The sequence below is a fragment of the Schistocerca piceifrons genome, chromosome 10 (assembly GCF_021461385.2).
Source record: "Schistocerca piceifrons isolate TAMUIC-IGC-003096 chromosome 10, iqSchPice1.1, whole genome shotgun sequence".
Taxonomy (NCBI): Eukaryota; Metazoa; Arthropoda; class Insecta; order Orthoptera; family Acrididae; genus Schistocerca; species Schistocerca piceifrons.
The window spans coordinates 141,886,288-141,910,970 of NC_060147.1; the positions used below are offsets into that span (position 1 = coordinate 141,886,288).

Below are 24,683 nucleotides of genomic sequence, written 5' to 3' on the forward strand. Positions count from 1 at the left end.
AACTAAAGAAAGGGGAGTACATAACATGGTGCAGAGTCAAGCAGATGGTAATGAAATGGAAGGACGAAAGAGACGTCATTATGGTCAACATCTCCCATGACGATACATTTTTAAATGTAAACTCTTAGAAGGGAATCGTTAAAAAGCCACATGTCATCTGGTCATATGGTGGGGCGTGGATAGGTGCGATTCTCAGTTACAAAGCTACCAGATGGTCAGGAACGTGCTGAAAAAATATTATCAGAAGCTTTTCCACCATTTCTTGCACATTGCATGCTTCAATGCATACATTCTGTTCAAGAAGCATGGTGGCGAACAAAGAAGAATGAACTTCACGATTAGCCTTGGCGAACAGTTGACCATACCTTCACCACAACAAGGGACATCAGTAGGACGCCCACCTCGAACAACGAAAGCAACACTCCTTACAGCCAGGCATTTTCCAGACCTTCTGCCGCCCACAGCAAAGAAAAGACCAACAAGTAGGTGTGTGGTGTGCACGAGAAAAGACCTTCACAAAGGGACTTCGTACTGGTGTGCACAATGCGAAGTTTCCTTGTGTGCAGCACCTTGTTTTAAAATGTTTCACTCTGAAAACGACTTGTAATATTGTGATAATACAGTTTTTTTAACTCTGCAGTGTATTTTATTCATTTCCACCCAATATCAATTTAAATTCAACAATGAAAACATGAAGGAAAACTTTTATGCGGAGTACAGTACGCAGCACCACCGCGCATATTACCCAGCGTGGAAGAGATGCGTGTGCGCAAACTACTCACTTAATGGGTTAACTACTGGATAATACTGTAACATAATTGTATCAATGGAATTTCCTGGTGTCATATGGATCTGCTAATGTTGTGGTTCCCTGCTGACAGTCTTAATATTCCCTCTCTCCTTGTGTATTTATGCATACGTGACATTGCTTTCTCAAGTCTTGTATTGCCTTTGTAGGTAATGGACTTTGCTGGTATGAACTGCAGTGAAGCACAGCAATGTGAGATAATTCCTTTATGACAGAAGTGGTCTTTAATGCCTTATTGCTTAATACCTTCCTTATTTGTGTTCTTTCTTTCGTCGACTTTGTGGATTGGTCATTGCTACTATAACAGAAGGAAAGAGACTTCTCAGAAAGACTTAATTTTTTTTCTGTAGGGGAAATATTACTCAACTAGTCTGCCAAAACAGTTGGTATTTGTTTTTGTGAAAAATTGTACATGTACAAGGTGTACAACTTTTCCGTTTTTTCCCCAACATTTGAGACTTTAATGAAACAAATTGGTTGCACGTGTATCATTCAAAGTATTTTCCATTGCCGGTCACTACTTTCTCCAATCTTTTCGGCAGTGTACAAATTCCACGTCGAAAAAATTGTTCATCTTTTGAAGTGGTCCACGAATCAATCCAATTTGTGACTTCTTCATGAGATCGGAAGTGTTGGTCAGCCAGGCCCTGCACCATTGATCTAAACAGGTGATAATCATTGATATAAACAGGTGGTAGTCAGAGGGAGCAATGTATAGAGAATATGGCGGGTGGGGTAGGACATCTCATTTTAACGTTTCCAAGTACGTTTTGACCTCTTTTGCAACGTGGGGTCGAGCGTTGTCGTGCTGCAAAATCACTTTATGGTGCCTCTCACGGTATTGCAGCCATTTGTCTTTTAATGGTCTGCTCAAACGCATTAATAGCCTTCAATAACGAGCACCTGTGATTGTTTCACTTGGTTTTAACACCTCACAGTACACGACACCAAGCTGGTCCCACCAAATGCAGAGCATGATCTTGGAACCGTGAATATTCGGTTTGGCCATTGATGTGGAAGCATGGCAGAGATATCTCAATGATTTTTTGCATTTAGGGCTATTGTAATAACCCCTTTTTCATCCCCAGTCACAGTGCGATGCAGAAATACCTTTCGTTTTTGCCTCTGAAGCAACTGTTCACAAACACACAAAGCAGCTGTTCACAAACACACCAACACCGTTCAACGTCTCTCAGTTTCAGCTCACACGGGACCCAAGTTCCTTCTTTCCGAATCACGCCCATAGCCTCGAGACGTTTTGAAATGACTTGCTGTGTCGCTCCCACTAATCGTGCCAGTTCTTCTCGAGTTTAACGCGAGTCTTCATTCGGCAATGTCTCCAATTCTGCATCTTTGGAAACATTCTCTCTTCCATCACTGTGCCATTCTGAGATGTTAAAATCACCATTCTTGAAGCGTTGAAACCACTCACGACACGTTCTTTCACTAATAGTGTCCTTACTGTATGTACTCGAGAGCATTCGATGGGACTCAGCCGCTGTTTTCATCGTATCGAAACAAAACAGTAACACCGCCCACAAATTATGAGAATCAGGCTCGTAAACTGACATTTTGAATCGAGAACAACATTGTGATGCAGACACAAATTGATTAATGTTCGAATGAGCTTATGTTGACCGAGGTCCAAGCTAACTGCCTGACATCTGCGATCTGTTTCCTTCGACCACTACTTACTGTTGTCGCCACGTATTGGCAAACAGCATAAGCAAAGTTGTACACTTTTTGTTATCCTCGGTTTTTTATCTCATAAAATTTCAAATCATTTTGTGTGGAAATGTAGAACACTTTGTCTTAAATTCTTTTTCTCTGAATAAATTGTTCTGTATTACAGGCTATAAACCTCAGTGCAGGTAGTGACTCTCATCAGTGGCTGTACAACGTAGAGGTAGATCTATGTGTTTATAATGAACTACTACTTTGCATCACTTAATGGAGGAGCTTCACAATGAAAACAGTATTTCATATTTATTTTTTCAGCAAATGTAATGACTTTCAGTCTGGTGAGCTTCTGAAACATCACATTGTGTGGCTCTGCCTTAGGTGAAAAATTTAAAAGAATTTTTTTTCGCCAACTGGATCCCAAAGCCTCTTTACATTTCTCGTGAATAGTTTCAGTTCTCTTCATTAGATCTTACGCCTCATGTATCACAAGCAATTTGATTATAAGGATTGTGAATTCTGTATCGCTATATCGAGGCTTGAAAAATCAATTGAGAAAGTATTACACTTACCTCCAAATGAAACAACAAAAGACTTATTTTCATGATTATAGTGAATCATAGTTATTGTAAATAAATTAAACCAAGTGAATACTCATATTTGAATGTCAACACTTAGACAGAGAAGATATTAGTGGCACCAGGAGTAACTTTTAACACTACATATAATTGTTGTACTTTGCTAATTCTCTCTCTCTCTCTCTCTCTGTCTCTCTCTCTCTCTTCTTCTCACTCTCTTTTTTATAGTTTCCAATCTCTTGTATGGGTGGGTGAGAAATCCTCTTATCCTTGTAACCACTGTTCAGCATCAAATGTTATTATGCAGGTTGATGGCTATGTTATTTCTTATTTATTGTTGAAATTCAGGTATACATGTTTTCACAGTCGCAATCGAGCTTTAATTTGCAGAAACATGTGACAGAGTCTCTGCTTCGATTGAACAGTCTCCTGTGTTGTCGACATGCTCCTCAGTCGATACTAGGGGGTACGGGGACTTTTGACCCACCCTGTATGTCAAATGTAAATGATTTTGTGCAGCCTTACACTGTGAGCACAACACTCGATGTTTTCAGGTTTTCAAGGCAAGGAGAGGCGGACTGCGGACAAAGTGCTGCTCACTGCCTTTGAGCTACGCAGTGATCCTAGCAGCCGGCTCATCCAGTCGTCCACGTGAGTGCTCTGCTTGCCCACCTGCTTGCTTATTGCACACTGTCTGTCAGTCTGTCACGTTGTGCGCGGCACACGTGCAGCGATCGTGGGTCCGGCGAGGCTATGTTGCTGGTTTACAACATTGCACATACGTGATAATTTAAAAACCATTTTTACTCAATAATGGTAGTATAAGATTGCATTAATTGACAATTAAACATGACTGAAATCTTCCTTTGAGGTTCAATATCTTTCCCTTCTTCCTCTTGCAGTGGCAGCCTATCTGCTTTCACTGTTCAGTATCTGTGATGAAAACCTTTAAAACTGTGAATCGCTGTCCTATGATTTGTTAGGGATGGGATGTCTCTTTTGTTCAATCTGTGCTGTTCAAACTCCTTCCTCTCTTCCCTGAAACATTTGCAGGGAACTCTCGGTCTACTGTCAAATAGCTTAGAAATTTGTTATGTCAGCCTCTTGTCGTCCATCCTAAACGGGTGTCCGTAATATTTTAGCCTCCTTTTTTAGTAATTTACTTCATTAATTTTTCATTCCCTAGTACAGATATTCCCTTTGTCACAATCTGTACTGCCCATCCACAACCTTTAGACTTATTGTATGGAGTAGGATTGATTGTTCTCTTGATAATTTCAGTTGTTCATAAAAATATTTTAAGAAGTCTGACATCAGTCTTCATTGTCTAAAATATGATAAACCTCTTCCCAGAATGAAATTCCTAGGTACTCTGCGAAACAAAAATTGAAACTCTCACACATTTCAAAAAGTTTGCCTTTATTTGACTAAGAGAAATGAGCTGATAAATGTGCCCAGAAAAAAATTCTTAGAACATTCTGAAAGTTTACAGTAACATAGAATGCATATTTTATTGTGCAAATGTTAAAGTCTTTTGAGATAAAAATTAAAAACTGTTAGTGGTGAAATTACTTTGGTTGTGTAATAAAAAAAAGTGATCCCTTATAAATTAATATTTTGTAGAGCCTCATAGCAATAAAACCGTTAAGAAAATAAACACACTGAATTTGGTAACATGCAACATAGCATTATGCTTTCCAATGCAGTTTTTTTACTCACTGCATTCTTCCCAACTCTTATTTATTTTACACTAATGGAAATGTGTCGGACACTATCCTACATCAGAACTGTAACAGAAAATTGTAATGTCCGACGTAGTCCACGGTAGATCTGGAAAGTTAATTTTATCGTGCCACCTGGAAAAACAGTTTATTTGCATGTTTAACATTTCTCAACAATTTTGAGCAACTGACAAGTAGCAGTGCAAACTTGCTGAATATTAGAATGACATTGAGCCATTCACCAAATTAAATGTTCTTTACTGTCTCAGAATTTTGTGAGTGCTAAGAAAGACTTCACCTTTCCATAGAAGTCTTTATTTAAGCCAGAAACCAAAAGTTTTGTTAATGGAATAGCCAACACAATTATGTAGAACCAAAAGTACCTGACTTGTAAAATGAGCTCAGTAGTTTGTAAGCTGAGGATATTGGAGGGAAAAGGAGATTTTAGGACTTCGGGTGAATAGCAAAACCTGTCACTTGGATCCCTATGCACCTCTCCGACTGTGCACACGTGCATCGAATAAAAACTTCTAAGTAGATTTTGACGAAATTCTTTGTAGGCAACGGACTTTTGTTTTGTGACGATTGCTCCTTCGAAATAAAAGTTTTGCTTATTTGAAGTTTACGCAGATGTAGTGGAAGTGTTGAGTTGCATACAATCTGAATTGGAGATGGTGAGAGTATGTTCAGCTGCTAATTATTCACATGCAAATGATACCACTGCTGTGCACATCGTACTGACAGAGGATACTATGTGCTTGTACCGAGAGGGGTACCACGGTGATTAGCATGCTGAGTCACATTCAGGAGCACAACAGTTCAAACCTGTGTCTGGCCAACCCGATTTAGATTTTTCACAATTTTCTTAAATCGCTTGAGGCAAATGGTGGGACGGTTCTTTTGAAAGGGCACGGCTGCTTTCCTTCTCAGTCCTTCCCTAATCTGAGATTGTGCTCCGTCTCTAATGACCACATTGTCGAAGGGACATTAAACACTAATGAAATTACGATGAAATCCAGACCGTTAGCTGCTTACGAACATTGATAAATATCGACGGGGACAGTCGAAAATGTGTGCCCCGACAGGAACTCGAACCCGGGATCTCCCGCTTATGTGGTGCTCTATCCGACTGAGCCACCGAGGACACGGAGGATAGTGTGACTGCAGGAACTTATCTCTGGCACGCTCCCCGTGAGACCCACACTTCCAGCTTACTGTCCACACACTACATTTGTAGTGCCCCTGCCCACTATACTCATTGCCCGCAACAGTCGATCTACCGATGCCCATAAGAGTTTGAGCAGTGTGAGTGCATCCGCAATGAAGGAGATCATTGGCCGGTATGCCTTATCTGTATGAAGACGGTATTTGTTCTTTTGAACATGTCTGAAACAACAGATACCGTCTTCATATGTACGTAAACACTAATCTCTTCCTCGTCCTCCTACATGTTTGTCAGATTGACAAATGAATTGTAAAATGTAATTAGTTACATCAGTAACCAAAACTTGTAACCAAATAATAATGTAATCTCACAGCAGGTCCCACACCACTTTGCCAAAATTAGTGTAAGATTGATTTAATAGGAAGCACTTTCACTACTTGTGCATATAAGCCAGGTACTTCATGATGAGTTGATTTGTGAACCTTTCATATATATGTTTAAAGCTAACACAAAAACTGTGCAAAAACTATTGACAGAAAATGTCGTGACAGTTGAAAATGTGTAATAGACTGGGGCTCGAACCCATATTTCCTTCTTACCCCTGAGAGAAGCCGTATTATGCATCAGACGACACGAGCACATCTCCGGGCTGACTCGGACTTATGTCATCACTCCTGTTTCTACCTGGAATTTCCAAACACTGCTACCTAAGGCACTCCCTAGGGTTGTACGTACACAGCGTTGTAACTAATAAAAAAGAACTGATGTGTGAGAAAGCACATGAAAATAGAAAGAAAACGATTCCAGTAAATATTGGTTTGCAAATGAGCCATTTGTGAGATACTCGTGAACTTGTAGTTATAAACCACCACAGACTACAGTGTGAAATGTTGTCCTAGTTACTAGAAATGTATTTGAAATGTAAACCTTTCCGGGTCCGCATCTAAATGGGCTTAGATTTCACCCGTCGGCCACAGTTGGAGAATACGGTACAATGACGATGTGATACAGTACATTTTGCTGCCAATTTAAACTAAACTCCTTTAGGACCCAACAGTACCAACAGACTGCCGTGTCATATTGAGCTGACAGACATCACTGGATGTGGATACGGGGAGGGGCACATTGTCAGCACACCACTCGTTGCCAATACAAGGTGATATTTAACATACCAATACGAGCCGAGACTTATAGTTCGAGTACGGGCCGTACGTCAGCTTCCGACATCACCTAACCTGAACCTGTGGATTTTTTTGTCGAGAATTATCTCGAAAGAGACGTATACAATACTGCAGTCCGTACAGTCACGGAATCGGAACAGCGAATTGTACAGTCGTGTCGACCGTTGTGAGGTAATCGGGGTGTGTGAAAGAATTTGTAATTTATTGCAGAGACAGGCCCATTATTGCCTTCAAATGCGAGGATGACATGTGGAACACCTCGTGTAACAGGTTTGTGTGTCCAGTAGGTGAAATTTGAGCCCAATTAAATGGAGACTTGATCCAAAAGTTTACATTTCAAATACATTTGTACTAAATTAGGACATTACTTCACACAGAAGTGAGTGGTGACTGCTAACGATGTATACTTTCATACATACCAGTTTTTTTCTACGTCTAGTCGTATTAATGTCAACACCCGTCAAAAGTCCAAATAACCACCTTTTGCAGCACAGACCACTGCGAGATGTGCAGGTGGAGAGTCAGTGAGGTTCCAGATGTGGAGCCGCACCAACTCCAATACCGTGGTCAGTTGTGCTACGTTTCTCTGTTCAGGATCTGTGGCACAGCCCGATCGAGTTGGTCCGACAGATGTTTCGTTACGTTTAAACCCAGGAAGTTTGACGGCCAGGGGAGTACAGTAAACTCACTCTCGTGCACTTCGAACCGCACACGTCGCACTGTGCTGCTGCCAGCAGTTGCCAGAATGACGAGGTCACCCGGGGAATGCCACAAAACATTCCCCAGATCATTACACATTCAGGGTGTTCACTTTGACATTTCGTGCCGATGGCCGTCTGCCCGATGTATCACAAAATATGATTCACCTCAAAGAGGCCACCTGTTGCCACGCATTGGACAACCAATTGTGGTATCAGTATGCAAATTCCACTTTTAGTCAATGACGAACAGCAGTCAGCACGAGTGCAGGAACCAGGTGCTTGCTGCAGAGGCCCTGACACGGCAACATTCGGTAAACTGTCGTCGAGGAGATGCTGTAGGTAATCCCTCGGTTCATCTGAGCGGTCAGTTGAGCCAACAGATGCACATCTGTTCTCCCATACACAATTCCACATCTTTGACACCTAAGGCCCACCGTCCACCACAGTCATCTCGAAAGTTTTGGACGGCCCCTTTTTGCCGTGCACTGTGTACTTTAACCGAGGCAGCACGTGAACGGTGTACCGACTTAGCTATTTCGGAAATGCTTCCACCCTTGGCCCAAAAATCAATGATATTGCCCTATTAGAATGTCTGACGAATCGCTCCGATCCTGCGTTACGACGACAAATGCACTGTTTTCCGTGCTCCCTGACATGTTTTATACACCCTGCACGTGTTGTGCTGCCACGTGCCACCTACGAGTGTTTATTGCATGTCGATGTTGAACATATGCGGTGGTCACATTAATGTGACTCCAGTGTATATAAAAATCCGCTCAGATAGAGTAATGGTTCGAGCAACTGCTCGAGATAAGCACGGAAAACGGTTCTGTTTCACAGTCTCACAGAATTTCCAAACGGTATGCACGGATATCGTTTCGTGTCGCTGCAACTTGAGAAATTTCATCCCTGTCAAACCACTTATTTCATTTCAGTGCATCTAATTCTCTTCGTGTATTTGAAAGAGCCCAGCACCTGTAATCTGCACATGTGCATCAACTATAAGCATATCACTTGAAAGCAAATGAATGCTTAGATTTTATGTGAATGGAATTTTAATCAGTGTAACTTTTATTCTTGTGAGCTTATCACGATGAATCAAACCTGTGGTAATAGTGCCCACTGAAGAATAAAAGTACATTCAAGATGTGAAATTTCAAATATTGGCAATGGAAACACTTAAAAGAAGGGGGAAGAAAACTGTTCCTAACATTTGGAATATTAGTTCCTTCTTCAGGGATAAGAGGGAACAACTCACTCTGACACAAAAATGCGAGGGGACTCGTCTGTTGTGAGGATGAGTGGGTAGATAATGATCTAACAGGTTTTTTCCCCAGTTGCATTTTCCTTTTGAGATAAAGACACGAAGTAAAAGGAAAGGGCAAGCGGTGGCCAACAGAGACCTCAAAATGTGTCTGGTGACCACAGGAAAGGAAAACTATGTTTTTTAGATGGCGGAGGACCTAGCAAAACAGAGATAGTAGTTTTTGTAATATGTTTAATTGTAATCTGCAACAAATCATTTGTGTATAAAGTATTTCATCATTTTTCAGCAATGAAGACGCTGTGATTCTGTCGAATAATGCCATTTCCCAGTCACTCTTAAATGGCACCGACATGAAAATAGAAACACCAAATGTAAAGAAGAGGCACCGAAGAATGAAAAGCAGTGGGATGAAGAACACGGAATGTGACGGTGAGCGAGTTTCTGTGTATAGCGTGCAATGCAGCAGTACTCCTCTCTCTCTCTCTCTCTCTCTCTCTCTCTCTCTCTCTCTCTCTCTCTCTCTCTCTCTCACACACACACACACACACACACACACACACACACACACACACACACACACACACGTAATCTTCCACCACAGAAGAATGTGTGACGTATGACAGTGATGCAGCCCTTGTTATTATCAGACAAACTTTGGAGGATTGTAATATAACAAACAATTATCAAAGGGTATATCGGCTGGCTCAGTGCAAACAGGTTTATCCCAAATGCTAGAAAAATTGAAATAAAAAAAATACTAATATCACCACAAGTTCATCGTAAAAGTTTGAGTGTAGTACTGTAAAACTGGGAATTCAATCAGAACCAAATTAATGCAGAATAAATGCATGGAGCAATGGTTTTCCACTCTATCCAGAGTGATATTCATGTCAGTTATTCTGTTTCAATGAGTTTCACGAGAAATAATGACTATCTGTACATTCAATACAATTGCTTATGACCTATTGTAATAGATGTTACTCACTGTAAAGGTGAAACACTGAGTTGCAGACAGGCACACAGAAAAGACACTTACACATCGGCTTTTGGCCAAAGCCTTCATCAGAAAAGGAAACAAATACACATCCATTCACACAGGCAAGCACACACGACCACCTACCTCCAGCAGCTCAAACCGGAATGCACCTGTCTGTCTGGAGGGGCAGGTAAGGTGAAGGGATAGCAGGGTACAGGTGGGGAGGATAGAAGAGTGCTGTCTGACGGAGTGTGCAGGGACTAGACTGGCAACAAGTGCAGCTTCGGGAGGTTGCTGGGCAGGGAAGTGTATGGGGAGGGGGGGGGGGGGGGGGGATATGGAGAGAGAAGGTAAAGCAGTGGGGAAGGTGAAAGACGCACGAGTGCGTCGGAGAGAGGATGGTGGAAGACGAGAATATGGAGGAGGTGATTGGACGGGGGGGAGGGGGGGGGGGACTGTTGGGTGGAGTGTGTGGGGAGAGTAGGTTACCGTAGGTTGAGGCTGGGATAATTTCCAGAGCAGAGAATGGGTTGTAAGGATAACTCCCATCTGTGCATGAGGCTGGGATAATTTCCAGAACAGAGAATGAGTTGTAAGGATAACTCCCATCTGTGCAGTTCAGAAAATCTGTCGGTGGCTCGGGTAGTGAAGCAGCCATTGAAATCGAGCATGTTCCATTTAGCCGTATATTGTGCTACAGTGTGGTCTACTTTGCTCTTGGCCACTAAACTCTGCTAGAGTGGGCCCATCCCAGAAGTCTAACACAACCTTCAATCCCTGCTTAATGCCTTAGGACCTTCCCAGAATCTTGAATCCATTTCCCTCCTCACCCCTGTGGCACTATGCACACCCACCTTCTACGTGCTCCCCAAAATCCAACCATCCTGGGCACCCTATAGTTGCTGGTTATTGTGCCTCTACTGAAAGAATGTTGGCCGTCATTGACCAATACCTCCAACCAGTTGCTCGTAATCTTGCTTCTCACCTCAAAGGTACCAATCACTTCTGTTCTTCACCATCTCCAGCCCTTTACCTCCTGGATCTCCACTCGTCACTGTAGACACCCTTCCCTATAGAACAATATCCCCTGTGCCCGTGGTCTTGTCACAATTGAGCACTACCTTTCCCAATGTTCTTCAGACTCCAAACCCACTACCTCATCCCTCATACACCTTACTAACTGTATCCTAACACACAATTACTTCTCGTTTGATGGGAACGTATACAAAAAAATCTGTGACACGGCCACAGGTACCTGCACAACATCCTCCTGTCATCCTGTCTACTGGCCACCTAACGGAGGCCTACCTAGCCTTCAGTCTGGTTCAGGCTCATTGACAATATCTTCACAATCTGATTCAGGCCCGAGACACTGTACACTCACTCGTTCACAACCTAGACACCTTCTCACCCATCCACCTCACCTGGTTCTCCTGAAACCAGTGTGCTACCTTCCTGGACATTGATCTCCTCCTCTCTGATGGCTCCATCCACACCTCAGTCCACATAAAACCCACAAACAACCAACAGTACCTGCATTCCACACCAAAAGATCCCTCCCATACAGCCTGACCACCCGATGAGGACATATCTGCAGTGACCGGAGCTCCCTCATCCACTGTGCTGAAGGAGCTCCCCTGTCTAATATGCTGAAGGGATCCACAGACAGGCACTATCTCTCAGATGTAGTCCACAAGCATGCCCCATCACCATACACTCCCAATCCTCATACCACCACCAAGAATCATCTAGAGTGGAGTGCCTCCTTTGTTACCCAGTACCACCTCAGAGTGGAACAACTGAACCACATCCTTTGTTGAGGCTTTGGCTATCGTCGTGCCCTGAAATTAGCTCACCTGACCCGACATCCTTCCCACCCCTCCTAAAATGGAGTTCTGTCGGCCACCCGACCTCCACGACATCCTCGTCCGTCCCTATACAACTCCCAGTCCCGACCCTTTGCCACGGGGGTCGTATTTCTGTGGAAGACCTGTGTGCAATACTTGCCCGATCCACCCTCTCGATACTTCCTATTCCAGTCCTATCACAGACTTACCCCACCCCATCAGAGGGTGGCCACGCACCTGTGAAAACGACCGAGTCGTATACCTACTCAACTACATCATTGCACAGCTTTTTATATTGGCATGACTACCAAACAGCTGTCCACCAGGATGAAAGGCCACTGCCAAACTTTGATCGAGACCAGAGTACATCACCCAATGGCAAAACACATAGCTGAACATAAAATGCTAGATTTCAGAGGCTGTGTCACTACCCGAGCCATCTGCATCCTTCATTCCATCACTAGCTCTTCTGAGCTCCGCAGGTGGAAGTTAATCCTACAGAACATTGTCTGCTCCCAGAATTATCCTGTCCTCAACCTGTGGTAACCTACTGTCCCCATACCTCCCACCCAATCATTTCCAACCCCTCTGCCTTCCAGTCCAAGTTGCTGGAGATGAATGTCATATGTACGTGAACTATGCTTGCTTGTGTAGGTGAATAGTGTGTGCTTATATTGTTGATATTCCAACCTGTAACTTCCATTGTTTGACTGTAATAGTTGTTATGTTTTTATTTGGTGTTTACAATATATAATTTGTAAATGATAACTGTTGAAAACATACCACAGTGGTGTAGGGGAAGTGTCTGATACAGAACACTAGTGGTCCGTCAAGCTGAGAGACAGCCTCAAAGCCATCTAAGCTACACATCACATGCACTATGTGTGACATTTTCAATATTCCTTCTCACTTTCCTGTAAGCCACAAACTTAGTCGCTACTTCATTATCATTATCACTTTAAATTTTTATGTGAGGGTAATGGCAGAAAAAACTTTTGTTAACATGATGCAAAAAACTAATTACATTTACTATTCAGTCTAAATTTACACCTTACAAACACATTAGTTTAATAGTAAGAAGGTCACACAAGTGAAACAGTATAATTGTTAATTTAACGCTGTTACAGTTCCCAATATTTTGAGATAAAATTCAATCAAATGTCAGTTTTACATTTTGTAAGTGCAAGAACAAAAGATTTTTAATATTCGAGGATGGTTTTAGCAAGAAAAAGAAATGAACTTACGTGGCACACGTGGACTTTCTGCACAGGGCTTTTGTAGGGCAGCTTGTGGCTGTTGCCGGTTTGGTAGACCACAAGTGTCATGAACCAATTTGTTCATCCGGACATCACCGACACCATTGTGGTATGTTGTAAATGATTATCATTTATATCTTTGTGTATAAATGATTTACTGTGATCATTGCTTCTTGCAAAATTTGATGATTATAGGTCAATGGGAAGTACCCTATACATTTTGAAGAGTGAGTTTGCAAGTGTCAAAACATTTGACATAAATAGCTGTATCTTTTGATTTCATTGACTTAGAAGCTTAAATTTTGTACACCACCAAGGGACCGTGTAGGCCTTAGATGACATAAATTTCAATTTCTTATGTCTACCTTCTCCTGAGGAAAAAGGGTCTTAACAAGTGGACAGAAAGACAGTCAGTTTACAAATGACAAAACAAAATTTCATGTGTGATAGTTACAGATTAATCATTTTCAGACTTTTTCTTTTACTCGTGCTGCGAAACCTTGTTTCTTGCCAAATTTCATGATTTCAGGCCAAAGGGAAGTACCCTATAGGTTTTGATGAGTGAGTTTTGAAGTATTAAAATGTGTGACATAAATGGCCGTATTTTTTGAGAGACAGACAGTAGGATAACAAATGACTTTTTTTTTCTAACAATTTACACAGTTTTTGCTTCAATTATACTGTGGAACCTTGCTTCACGCCACATTTAGTGATTCTAAGTCAATGGAAAGTACCCTACAGGCTTTGATGAGTGAGTTTTCAATATGCGACATAAATGCTCTTATCTTTTGTTTGCATTGGCTTATAAGCTTCGATATTTTACATCACCAAGGGACTATAGAGCTTGGTATGTAGTTTCAATTTCAACTTGATACATGTTGACGTTTACACTTGCTAACACGCTCTGTTCTGTGTTCACTAGATAGAGAAATGGTGAACATGAAGTACAGAATCACACAGAGCAAGACTACGCCAGGTCAGAAGCACTAGTTGTTGTCACGAGGCAGTCAGCTTAATATGAGGATCATACAGACAACCGACAAGAACTGCTCTTCCCAGCGCTTATATCGGGCAAGTCGACCGTGAGATCCCGCCACGTGACGAGGCGATCGACTCGAGGGCGCAGCTTCTTTCCGGTGTTTGTCTCGTAGTGGCCATTCGCAGTGCCGTTGGCAATGTAGGAAGTATGTATGGATCAATTTTGGACAGCTATAATAACTCTATCTCACTGTCCGAGTTAACAAAAACAATTATTGACAAAATTATTTAATTGGATGGATAAAAAATCTACTCACCAGGCAGTGCCAGAACACACACATAAAAGACTACTGTAACTGGCAAGCTTTTGGAGCCAGTGGCTCCTTCTTCAGGCAGAAGGGTTGATGGGGAAGGAGGAGGGGTGGTCTTTCCTTCTTGTCCCTTACGGTAAGTCTCCCCTGACCTGCAGTTCTGGGTGACTTTCCAGAAATCTACCCTTTTCCTAGACGTCTCCAGTCCTTTTCCTTCATCCCTCTTCCTTCCCCTTCAACCCTTCTACCTGAAGGAGGAGCCACTGGCTCCAAAAGCTTTCTAATTACAACCGTCTATTATGTGTGTGTTCTGCCACTGCTTGGTGAGTAGATTTTTTTATGTATCCAATTAAATAATCACTATCCGAGTCAGTTACATCAATACATCTACGCAATCCTGAGAAAAATGGTTATTAACAGTCAGACAGACAGATAGACAGGCGGAAAATAAAGTGATCCTATAAGGGTTCCATTTTTACTGACTGAGGTAAGGAGCACTAAAAAATTGGAATATCCAGTGAAGAATACTGCGTTTTGTCAAAAGATCATTTAGTCGTGATGCAGATGCTCACAAATGTTCAGTGGCAGACGTTACGAGACAATATCGTGGAGAGGTCTTAACTCCAAGAGTGTACACTTCCAAAAGAGTCAAGCAACAGGTTACTTCCTCCTGTCTACTTCTTGCAAAATGCCCGTGATGAGAAAATAAGAGAAATTGGAGCTCGTATGGAAGTTAACTAGATGTTGTTCTTCCTCCACACTGCCAACAAGTGCAACAGGGAAGTGAGGAAATGGTAGTTACACGAGAAGTGTCCTCTGCCACACACCATAAGGTGGCTTGTGGTGTAGAGATGTAGATGTAGATGTAGATGTAGACTGTCTGATCAGCTTAGTACCTGACACACAGTGCCAACAGTCACTAGCATTGAAGTACGCCTTTCTAATGGTGCTGCCCACTGTGGGAACTCAGAAGTCACTTCTTGCTCTCCTTGTCTGTGCACATGAAACAGCATTGGCTTAGTTGACAGAGGATATGGCATAACAAATGCCATGTAAAGCGCACAGCAAAAATAACTGATGGTGTATGACTATATAATAGCTGTCTAGAAATTAACATTTTAATAAAATAATGGACTATTTAAAACAAACTTACAAGAGATTCTTAACACCATGCATTTGTATCACTTCTCTGAATAAACACCATTCAGATTTAAGCATTTATCATGTACATTAATGAGTTAACAAATTCCCTCTGTGTAAAATTTGGTCACCTGAGATTACAGTTAGCTTTTGGCATTATGTTAGAGTTCTCCTTTGGTGTCGAAGCTTTGGAACCCGAGGCACTTCTTCGTGTGTACAAGGATGGGAAAACCACTCAGAGATGAGTGTGGGCTGTAGAGTGCATATGCAAAAATGTTTCATTTCAACTTATGAGACAATGCTCTTGTATACTGGGTAGCATGTGGCGGAAAATTGTGTTCAGAAATAGGAGAATGGTAGACGTGAAACCACGTCACTTGCTTCGAGTGGCTCTTCTCAATTTTCTTAATGTCTCACGTTAAGCTTCAGAACTGATTGTCCTTCTGTGGCCCAAAAATACAATTCCTTCAGTGTCACAAAAGAAAGACGGTACCAGTAATCTTCTGGCTGGCAGAGTTTTGACTGTGCATTGGTTTGTCAGGTAAGGCATTATGACCTCAGACCACAGACATTTGTTTTATCTCCAATCAACATAGCGAACATGTCTCCCATTACCACTCACAGTTTTTTACTTGTAAGGCATCTTCCTCCAAGCTGTTAATGCAAAAGTTCATTGCCGACTACAGCCAGATGGCCACTTCCATCTTCATCGTGAATATTTGCCCGTCCCATCTGAAATGGACGATACCACTAATGCACACTATCGTCTCTCTTCACATTTGGTCAGCACAAAGCACAAATTTCATGACAAAAGTCAACAGCATTGAGATCTTTTCGCCTCAAAAATTCACAGTACAGAATCGATTTCTTACTTATCGAGCGTTTCAGTTGCGATACTTGTTTTGAGTGACTGCTGCAGGGGACAAGAAGCATTGTGGCTTCCTCTCTGTAGTAGCTCTGACATTTATAAAGTCTGTGTCACCTGGGATGGCACATCCGCAGGTAGAGGTGGAGTAGAAAGGCGGAAAGGAAGCGTGGTGGTAGGAGAACTGCACCTGCATGGCAGCAGAGAGCGGTCAGAGTCCACGTTGCTGAATTGCATCGCTGCAGATAACAGTCCGGCTCATTTGCCTACAGTACATTGTATTATATGTTCAAATCTATGAGGGGAATAATAAATATTAACCCTTAACCCAAAACATCTCTGAAATGTGCGTAACTAGAAATATGCGGTCTCTCAGACCACTTAATATTTTATATCACATAACTCCACAAGAGTTGACAGAAATCAAATAAATTGTCAGTTAATTCATGTGATAGTAAATTTAGTACTTTTCAGCCCATATAAACACTTTGTTGTTTAAATTATATAAAATAAACATGAAAGATCACAAGTACAAGGAGTCATTCAGTGTCAGATTTCATATGATTTTCACCATTGTTATACCAGACAATATATTGTTAAATATAAATAAAATATTGCACAAAACATAAAAAAGATAATAATCAACTGAACTGAAATATTAAATCACATCTCTTTTGCACAGTCGACACACATCTTTCTGCTGTATTCCAGGCAAACTGGGTGACCGCATTTGATGCACTCTTACACCATTTTCCGCTTCTTAGATGCACGGCACTTCATACACATCTTCCTTTTGTCCATTCTGTCACTTGGTATGCCTTTGCTTGATTGCTGAGTGTCTTCCAAAACGTTGTGGTTCATTTCCTTGATATTTCTAGGTAAATTTTGAATTTTCAGGTATCTTCTGATATGTGGCTCCATCAGCTCTATGGCCAGACTTTTGGTGAATTTGAGACAATTTAGCGTGGAGTTTCCTCTGTAGCACAAATACAGAACAAAGCTGTTCATGCAACTGATGTTTACAAGTGTGTAAAAGACTGCCATTGGCCAGTGCCTTGTACGTCTGTTTGACGAATAATTGGAACATTTCATGTCGAGCAAATCTACTCCAAATTTCATTGCATTGTAGTAACAAATATTTTTCTGGCTTATTTTTTATGGTATCATTTTCAATGGAATAATGCATTGAAGATAAAAGAATTACTGCCTTGTTTCTCTTAGGAAAAAATGAAACCAGTGTTGTATTCTCAGAGAATCCATATAATGCTGACCCAACTGGCCCACTTTTATCAGCCAAAAACTCTTGGGGAGTTTTGCATTTGTTCTTTCTGACCGTTCCTATGTATGTTAGCCCTCTCTTTCTCAGCTCACGAATGAGTTCTATAGATGTAAACCAGTTGTCAGTGGTAATGTTTTTGTTACTTCCTTCTATTGGTTTGCAGAGACATAAAACATCCCGAGTTGGTTTGGCAAGCTTTTTCTCTTCTTCTGTCAGGCCACATCCATCACTATCTTTCCATGAATATATGTAGGCATTGAAGAGGTAAGCGCTTCCAGAGCCTGCCAGGCACATAATTTTTATGCCGTATTTGGATGGTTTGCTAGGCATATAAATGTGGAAAGGACATTTTCTTCTGAATGGTACTACCATTTCTTCCACTGTAACATTGCCTGTTACACAGTATAATTGCTGAGAATTAACAATGAATTTCTCAAAAATGTTCGATATTGCAGCTGCGCAATCTGACTTCTTTCTTTCGTCTCTGGTAGTCGCGTTGTCAAGTCTCGGGCTGCTTAGAAGTATTTCAAAGTGCTTTGCCGACATTGTCACCACAAATATAGGACGACCGGTCAGATCCTTTTTGAAAAGAGACAACATATCTTCATGAGGCGATTTGAATATTGATGTCATCATTAGAAGGCTCTGTAATTGGATGGATTAGTTGTTTCCTGCAACTTTGCCCTTATTGTATTCAGTTTCACATTTTTATGTAAAACTATTTCATCTATCATGTCATCATCAAATAAATTCTCCCATATTTGAGATTTTGTAGGACTTTGTCCGAAACTTCGGCCTTTGGCTGTTAGGCCAGGCATTCCTCCTTTCAGAATGTTGTGCTCTGGTGTTTTTCTCGTTCTAACAGGCTCAAAACATTCCCATTGGAAATTACTTTTACCATAAAAGTACTTTGTTTGCTGTGGGTAAAAGTGCGGAAGACCAGAGGCCTGCTGACACACGACGACCACGAGAACCACAGTCTGTGGGCCCCCAGGTCGCCCCGATCTTTTTCTGTTCCAGATCTTGCTGCAGCTGGCCCCTTTATGCCGCACAGCCCTCCTCGATCTCAAACGGAAAAGAAGAAGAAACGTAAGTCCCGGGACAAGAGGCCTCTGGTGTCACCAGAGGTCCCATCCCCATCTTCGCACCCTGATTTTGAGCTGTCGTTCACAGATTTCGCCCCCTCCTTTATCGGTGATGGGTGGTTACCTGGCTGCACGACTGGCTTTAGCCTGTTCAACCCCCATTTGAACCATCGTTCTGTGGTTATCCAATGGAATTGTAATGGATATTACCGTCACCTTCTGGAGTTGAAATCCCTTATTTCGTGTTACTCTGCATCTTGCGTGGTTCTACAGGAATCTCATTTTACTGACGATCACTCACCGACCCTCTGTGGGTTCCGTGTTTTCTGTCAAAATCGGGTCGGCCCCCTGCAGGCCTCTGGTGGCGTTTGTACGTCAGTCCGTACGGACGTTGCTAGCACGTGGATTCCTCTTCAAATTACATTGGAAGTGGTTGCTGTTAGGGTCCACGTGGACTCTGAGGTCACAGTTTGCAATCTTTATCTCCCTCCTGACAGGACTCTTACACCTGCTGCCTTAACTGCCCTTCTTCAGCAATTTCCTCCTCCCTTCCTCTTTCTCAGGGACTTTAATGCTCATCGTAGCTTGTGGGGCAGTGCATTTCCATCTCGTCAGGGTCTTCTCGTAGACCAGTTTCTTGCAGACCACAAATTGTGCCTTCTTAATGATGGCTCCCCTACTCATTTCAGCGCCGGTCACGGTACCTTTTCTGCCATTCTTCTCCCTTTCTCTTTCTTCTCCCTCCCTCCTCCCTTCATTACTCTGGTTGCCACATGACGATCTTTGTGACAGTGACCATTTCCCATTGATTCTCTCACTCCCTTCCCGCTCCCCTACGGACAGGTTACCTCGTCGGTCTCTACAGCGCGCCAATTGGCCTCTATATACTGCACAGGTCGTTTTTTCTCTCTCGGGTTGTATTGACGATGTCCTACGTGACACGTGTGACGTGATTGTTCGCGCTGCTAGCCTTGCTGTACCGTGCTCATCTGGACCATTTCGCTGCCGGCAAGTCGGGTGGTGGAATACGGCCATTGCCATTGCCATCTGTGATCGCCGTCGAGCTTTGCGACACTTTAAAAGGCACCCGTCATTGCAAACCTTATTACCTTTAAACGCCTTTGTGCTAAAGCCCGTTCCTTAATCAAACAGGGCAAACGGGTGTGCTGGGAAAGCTTTGTTTCTTCCCTCGGTTCTACTGTCCCTATGTCACAGGTATGGGCTACACTTCGCTCTCTCCAAGGTTACCATCGGCAGTCTACCCTCCCGGGCCTTCACCTCCCGGATGGCCTTTGCACGGACCTGTCGATTCTCACGGAACATCTTGCGACCCATTTTGCAACAGCATCAGCCTCCTATCCTGCTACTTTCCTTCACCAGAAATAATGGGCCGAAGCTTCCACCTTATGTCTTACCCCTTGTCAGTCAGAATCTTACAACAAACCTTTTACCGAATGGGAACTTCTTTCCGCACTTTCTTCTTCTCGTGATACGGCCCCTGGCCCAGGCTCTATTCGTAACCGACTGCTTCGACATCTCAGTGCTGCACAATGGCAACATCTTCTCCGGGTGTTTAACCGTATTTGGCTCCGGGGTGACTTCCCTTATCAGTGGAGGGATAGCATTGTGGTTCCTGTCCTCGAGCCTGGTAAGAACCCCCTGTTTGTCGAAAGCTATCAGCCAATTAGTCTGACAAATGTTGTTTGCAAGTTACTTGAACTGATGGTAGCCTGTCGGCTCAATTGGGTCCTCGAATCTCGGGATATATTGTCCCCTTACCAGTGTGGCTTCTGAGAGTGACGGTCTCCGATCGATCGTTTAATTCGCTCGGAATCTGCAGTTCGGCAGGCCTTTTCCCAGCACTGCCATTTGGTTGCAGTATTTTTTGACCTTTGCAAGATCTGTGACACGGCTTGGTGCCATCACATCTTACTTACACTTCACGAGTGGAGACTTCGGAGTCCACTCCCGATTTTTATCTGCCAGTTCCTGTTCCACTGGTCATTCGGGGTTTGGGTTGGTACTGTTTTTAGTACTCCACGGACCCGGGAGAATGGCATCCCACAGGGTTCCGTATGAGTGTACTTCTTTTCCTCATTGTTATAGATGGACTTGTGGCCTCTGTCAGTCCTTTGGTTACCCCTGCTCTGTATGTGGATTATATCTGCATTTGTGTTAGTTCCTCTTCGATGGCCTCTGCAGAGCAGCAGCTACAGGGAGCTATATGGCGTGCCTCTGCACGGACCCTCTCACACGGGTTTTAATTCTCTCCTTTAAAATCGCGGGTGGTCCACTTCTGCCGCCTTACTACGAACCACCCCGACCCGGAGCTCTATCTCGATGCGCAGCGATTATCTGTGGTCCCACAGTTTCGTTTCCTGGGTCTTCTTTTCGACAACAAGCTCACTTGGCTGCCTCACATTGGACTTCTGAAGGCAGGATTTTTCCATAAACTCTGTCCTTCGATTCCTTGCCCCCACCTCCTGGGGTGCAGACCACTCCATCCTTCTCCGCCTTTATCGGGCTTTGTGCTGTCTCGCTTGGACTGTGGTTGTCAAGTTGTATCTGTTTGGCCACCGGTGCCTTCTCTACTAGCCCTGTTGATAGTCTCCTGGTTGAAGCTGGGATCCCCCCCCTCTTTCTGTTCGGTGATCCCAGCTTCCGGTTTCTTATGCAATCGCTGTCCGTTCCTGTCTCACTCATCCTTCCTATTCTATCCTGTTCCCAGACCATGGACGTCACCCACCTGATTCCCACCCTCGGGCGGGTTCACCAGTTGGGGTCCGCCTTGCGTCTCTTCATCGTAATTTTCAGCTTCCTTCTTTGTCCTGTCTCCAACGTTCCTTCCCCAACCCCCCCCCCCCCCAAACCACCCGGTTAGTTCCTCGGCTCCAAATTCAGATGGATCTCCACCGAGGTCCAAAAGATTTCATTCCCCCAATGGTGTTCCATTGTTTTTTTCGCATTCCGTTGTTTTTTTCCGACAAATTTTATGGGAGTTTCGGGATGCTGTTGTTTTTTACACTGATGGCTATAAATATGCTGATCATGTGGGATATGCCATCACGTCCTCTGTTGGCACGGAATATCATCTCCTGCCACCTAAGTGTGGGGTGTTTACTGCAGAATTGATGGCAATTTCCCAGGCCCTTACCTTTATTAAACAGTCTCAACTCAACTGAATTTTGCTATGTACGGACTCCACGAGTGGCCTTCTGGCTATTGACCAGTGTTTTTCCCGGCATCCCTTGGTCTCGGCCATCCGTGACCGTCTCACTGATCTTCACCGTGCTGCTTGTTCCGTTGACTTCCTTTGGGTCCCTGGCCATGTGGGTATCCCAGGTAATGAGCTTGCTGATCGTTTGGCTTGGGGAGCAGTCACTTATCCCCACCCCCCCTCCCCTTCTCTGTAACCCCTCCTGCAGTGGATTTACGGCTTCACATCAAATCCCACTTTGCACAATCATGGGCAAACTCTTGGGAGGCTACCTCCCTGTCCAATAAACTTCGTGCAATTAAGGTGACACCTGTCCCGTGGCGTTCTTCCTTCTGCCCCTCCGGAAAGGCCTCAACCACCCTGTGTCGTCTCCACATCAGCCGTATCAGAAAGACCCACGGTTTTCTTTTGCGTAATGAGCCACCCCCAGTCTGTGATTGTAGAGCCTTCCAATCAGAAGCCCATATTTTGGTGGAGTGCCCCCTTCTTTTGACTCTGCCTACTAAGTACAGACTTCCCCCACTTTACCTTTAATGTTGGCTGACGATTCCCAGATGGTCGAACTGGTTCTCAGTTTCCTCCGTGAAAGTGGTTTTTATTCTCAGTTTTAAGATTTTTAATCTCACTCTGGTGTTGGCGCAGGGCGGTGAGGGTTGGGGTGTCTCCCACTGTAAGCTGTGTTTGGAGATTCCTGACTCCCCTCCGTGGCCAAGATCCTCTCTTTCCCTTTTACTCTGTTTTTTATTACTTTTTATAATTGGTTAGTCTCCTTTTACAATACACACTTCTACATTCTAGTGGTTTAAATAGCAGGTGGTCTTGCCTCTGCTGCATCAGAGGTGGGATATTTCCTGCCTCTAGCATAGCCTTGGGGTTGCCCACTTGCTGACTTCCGTCATTTGGTTTTTACGATTGACAACACAACTGCACTTTTACGTTTTTTAGCCTTTTACCTTTTATCGTTCTGACTTTTCTGAGATGTCAAACTGTCTGAATGGATCACATTTGAAACAAGGGACTGATGACCTTGTTCTGTTTGGTCCCTTAAACCCCAATCAACCAACCAACCAAGTTCAGTACTTTTATGAACTTTGAATGGAGCAGGTAGAAAAGTTTCAGAAATCAGTGTGCAATTCTCTTGCCTCTGTGCAAAAGTCATGACAATTAAATTATAAAAAGTGGACATTTACAGAGGGAGAGGGAATATATATCATAACAGTTCGAGGTACTCTGGTCCCACTTTACTTGCTGTCTCAGACAATTTAAGTTTGTATCCCTTTTTTTTTTTTACTTCAATATGAAAGGAATGAAACTCTGTGTCAATACAGCGAGTAATTGATAACTGAAGAGAGAAGAGAATGGTTTCATTACACAGTTGTACGTAATTATATTAGTAGCATCAAGACGACATATTTCTGTTGCAGACTCTGACGGCTATGAATTCTTCATTGTCTCCCTGGACAACAAACAGTGGCATTTTGAAGCCAGCAACTCAGAGGAAAGGGATGAGTGGGTTATGGCCATTGAACAGCAAATCCTCAACTCACTGCAAGTAAGTAGCATCCAGTTATTTATCAAGAATCCAGTCTCTGCTTTATAAAGATATGCCTCACATGTATGTAACTTTAGGATGACAGTACTGCATGGCTACTTTACTTACATTCCTGCTAAGTCAAATGTTTTCCATCATATCACTAAAATCAGATAATATTATTATTATAACAACAAATCTTTTATAACCAGTTTATTCATTACAGTATTTTAATATTCCTAAATATTCATTGTTGCCACCAATGAAAGCTTCCACTTAGAAAGACAGAAGAAGTAGAGTCATTAGTTGTCAAATATTGATCAAGTGACAGAGCAGAGAAGAAATTCAATTTTGTGTCTAAATTCAAAGCTACTGGGGAACAGATTCTTTCTCTTTGAAAAATGTTTGCTTATGTTCTGTCCTATTCAACAGCAACTGGTTCTGAATATGCCAAAAATGTCAAGTAATACAGTATACAAACACATTTAAAATTCAGTTTGTTTTGATATGTCATGCAGTTGTCAAGATTGCTCTCCAATTTACATAAAACTTTCACTGCGTATTTTTTCATTGCTACTAAGACACAGCAAAAGAAAGATGTTCTGCTTAATTTTCAGCGAAGCTTAGTAAAAAAAATATTACGTACCACCCAGCATCACACTTTTTACTTGCACAACTTTTCTATTTCAATGAATAGTATTCTTTATGCAATAAAATCTTCACGGGTTTTACCACAAGATGGAATGCGTTCTCATTGAAATCTCATGCATCAAGGAACCCGTGAAGATTTTATTGTATTGATACACTGTGGAAACTAGATGCTGTATATTTTTGAATGTTGAAATAACTGCTGGTAAGTAATTTTTTAAAGTGAAAATTTCATCTTAAGTGCAGGAAGAGTTTTGGGTATAATTGTGGATAAACGTCTGCCACAGAAAGAGTATGGAAATCGTATTTGTAAGAAAAACAGTACAAATATGTAATTTTTTGAAATAGGTCTAAGCCTTCACAAAACACGATAGCTCGAGATAAATATATTTCCAATCGATAAATCCGCATCTTCAGTACGGTATTGAGATACGTGGTAGAGCACCGGC

The 24,683-nt window shown here is 42.7% G+C and overlaps 1 protein-coding gene across 1 annotated transcript in view; it reads left to right on the plus strand.

Annotated features, from left to right (window-relative positions):
- The window catches only part of LOC124718779 (centaurin-gamma-1A), a 327,380-nt gene that overhangs the window by 264,794 nt on the left and 37,903 nt on the right, over nucleotides 1-24,683 (plus strand). Inside the window, exons 10-12 of the mRNA XM_047244390.1 lie at nucleotides 3,621-3,717; nucleotides 9,388-9,530; nucleotides 23,480-23,607. Of these exons, the coding sequence (XP_047100346.1) occupies nucleotides 3,621-3,717; nucleotides 9,388-9,530; nucleotides 23,480-23,607 (368 nt within the window). The remainder of the gene's footprint in view (nucleotides 1-3,620; nucleotides 3,718-9,387; nucleotides 9,531-23,479; nucleotides 23,608-24,683) is intronic.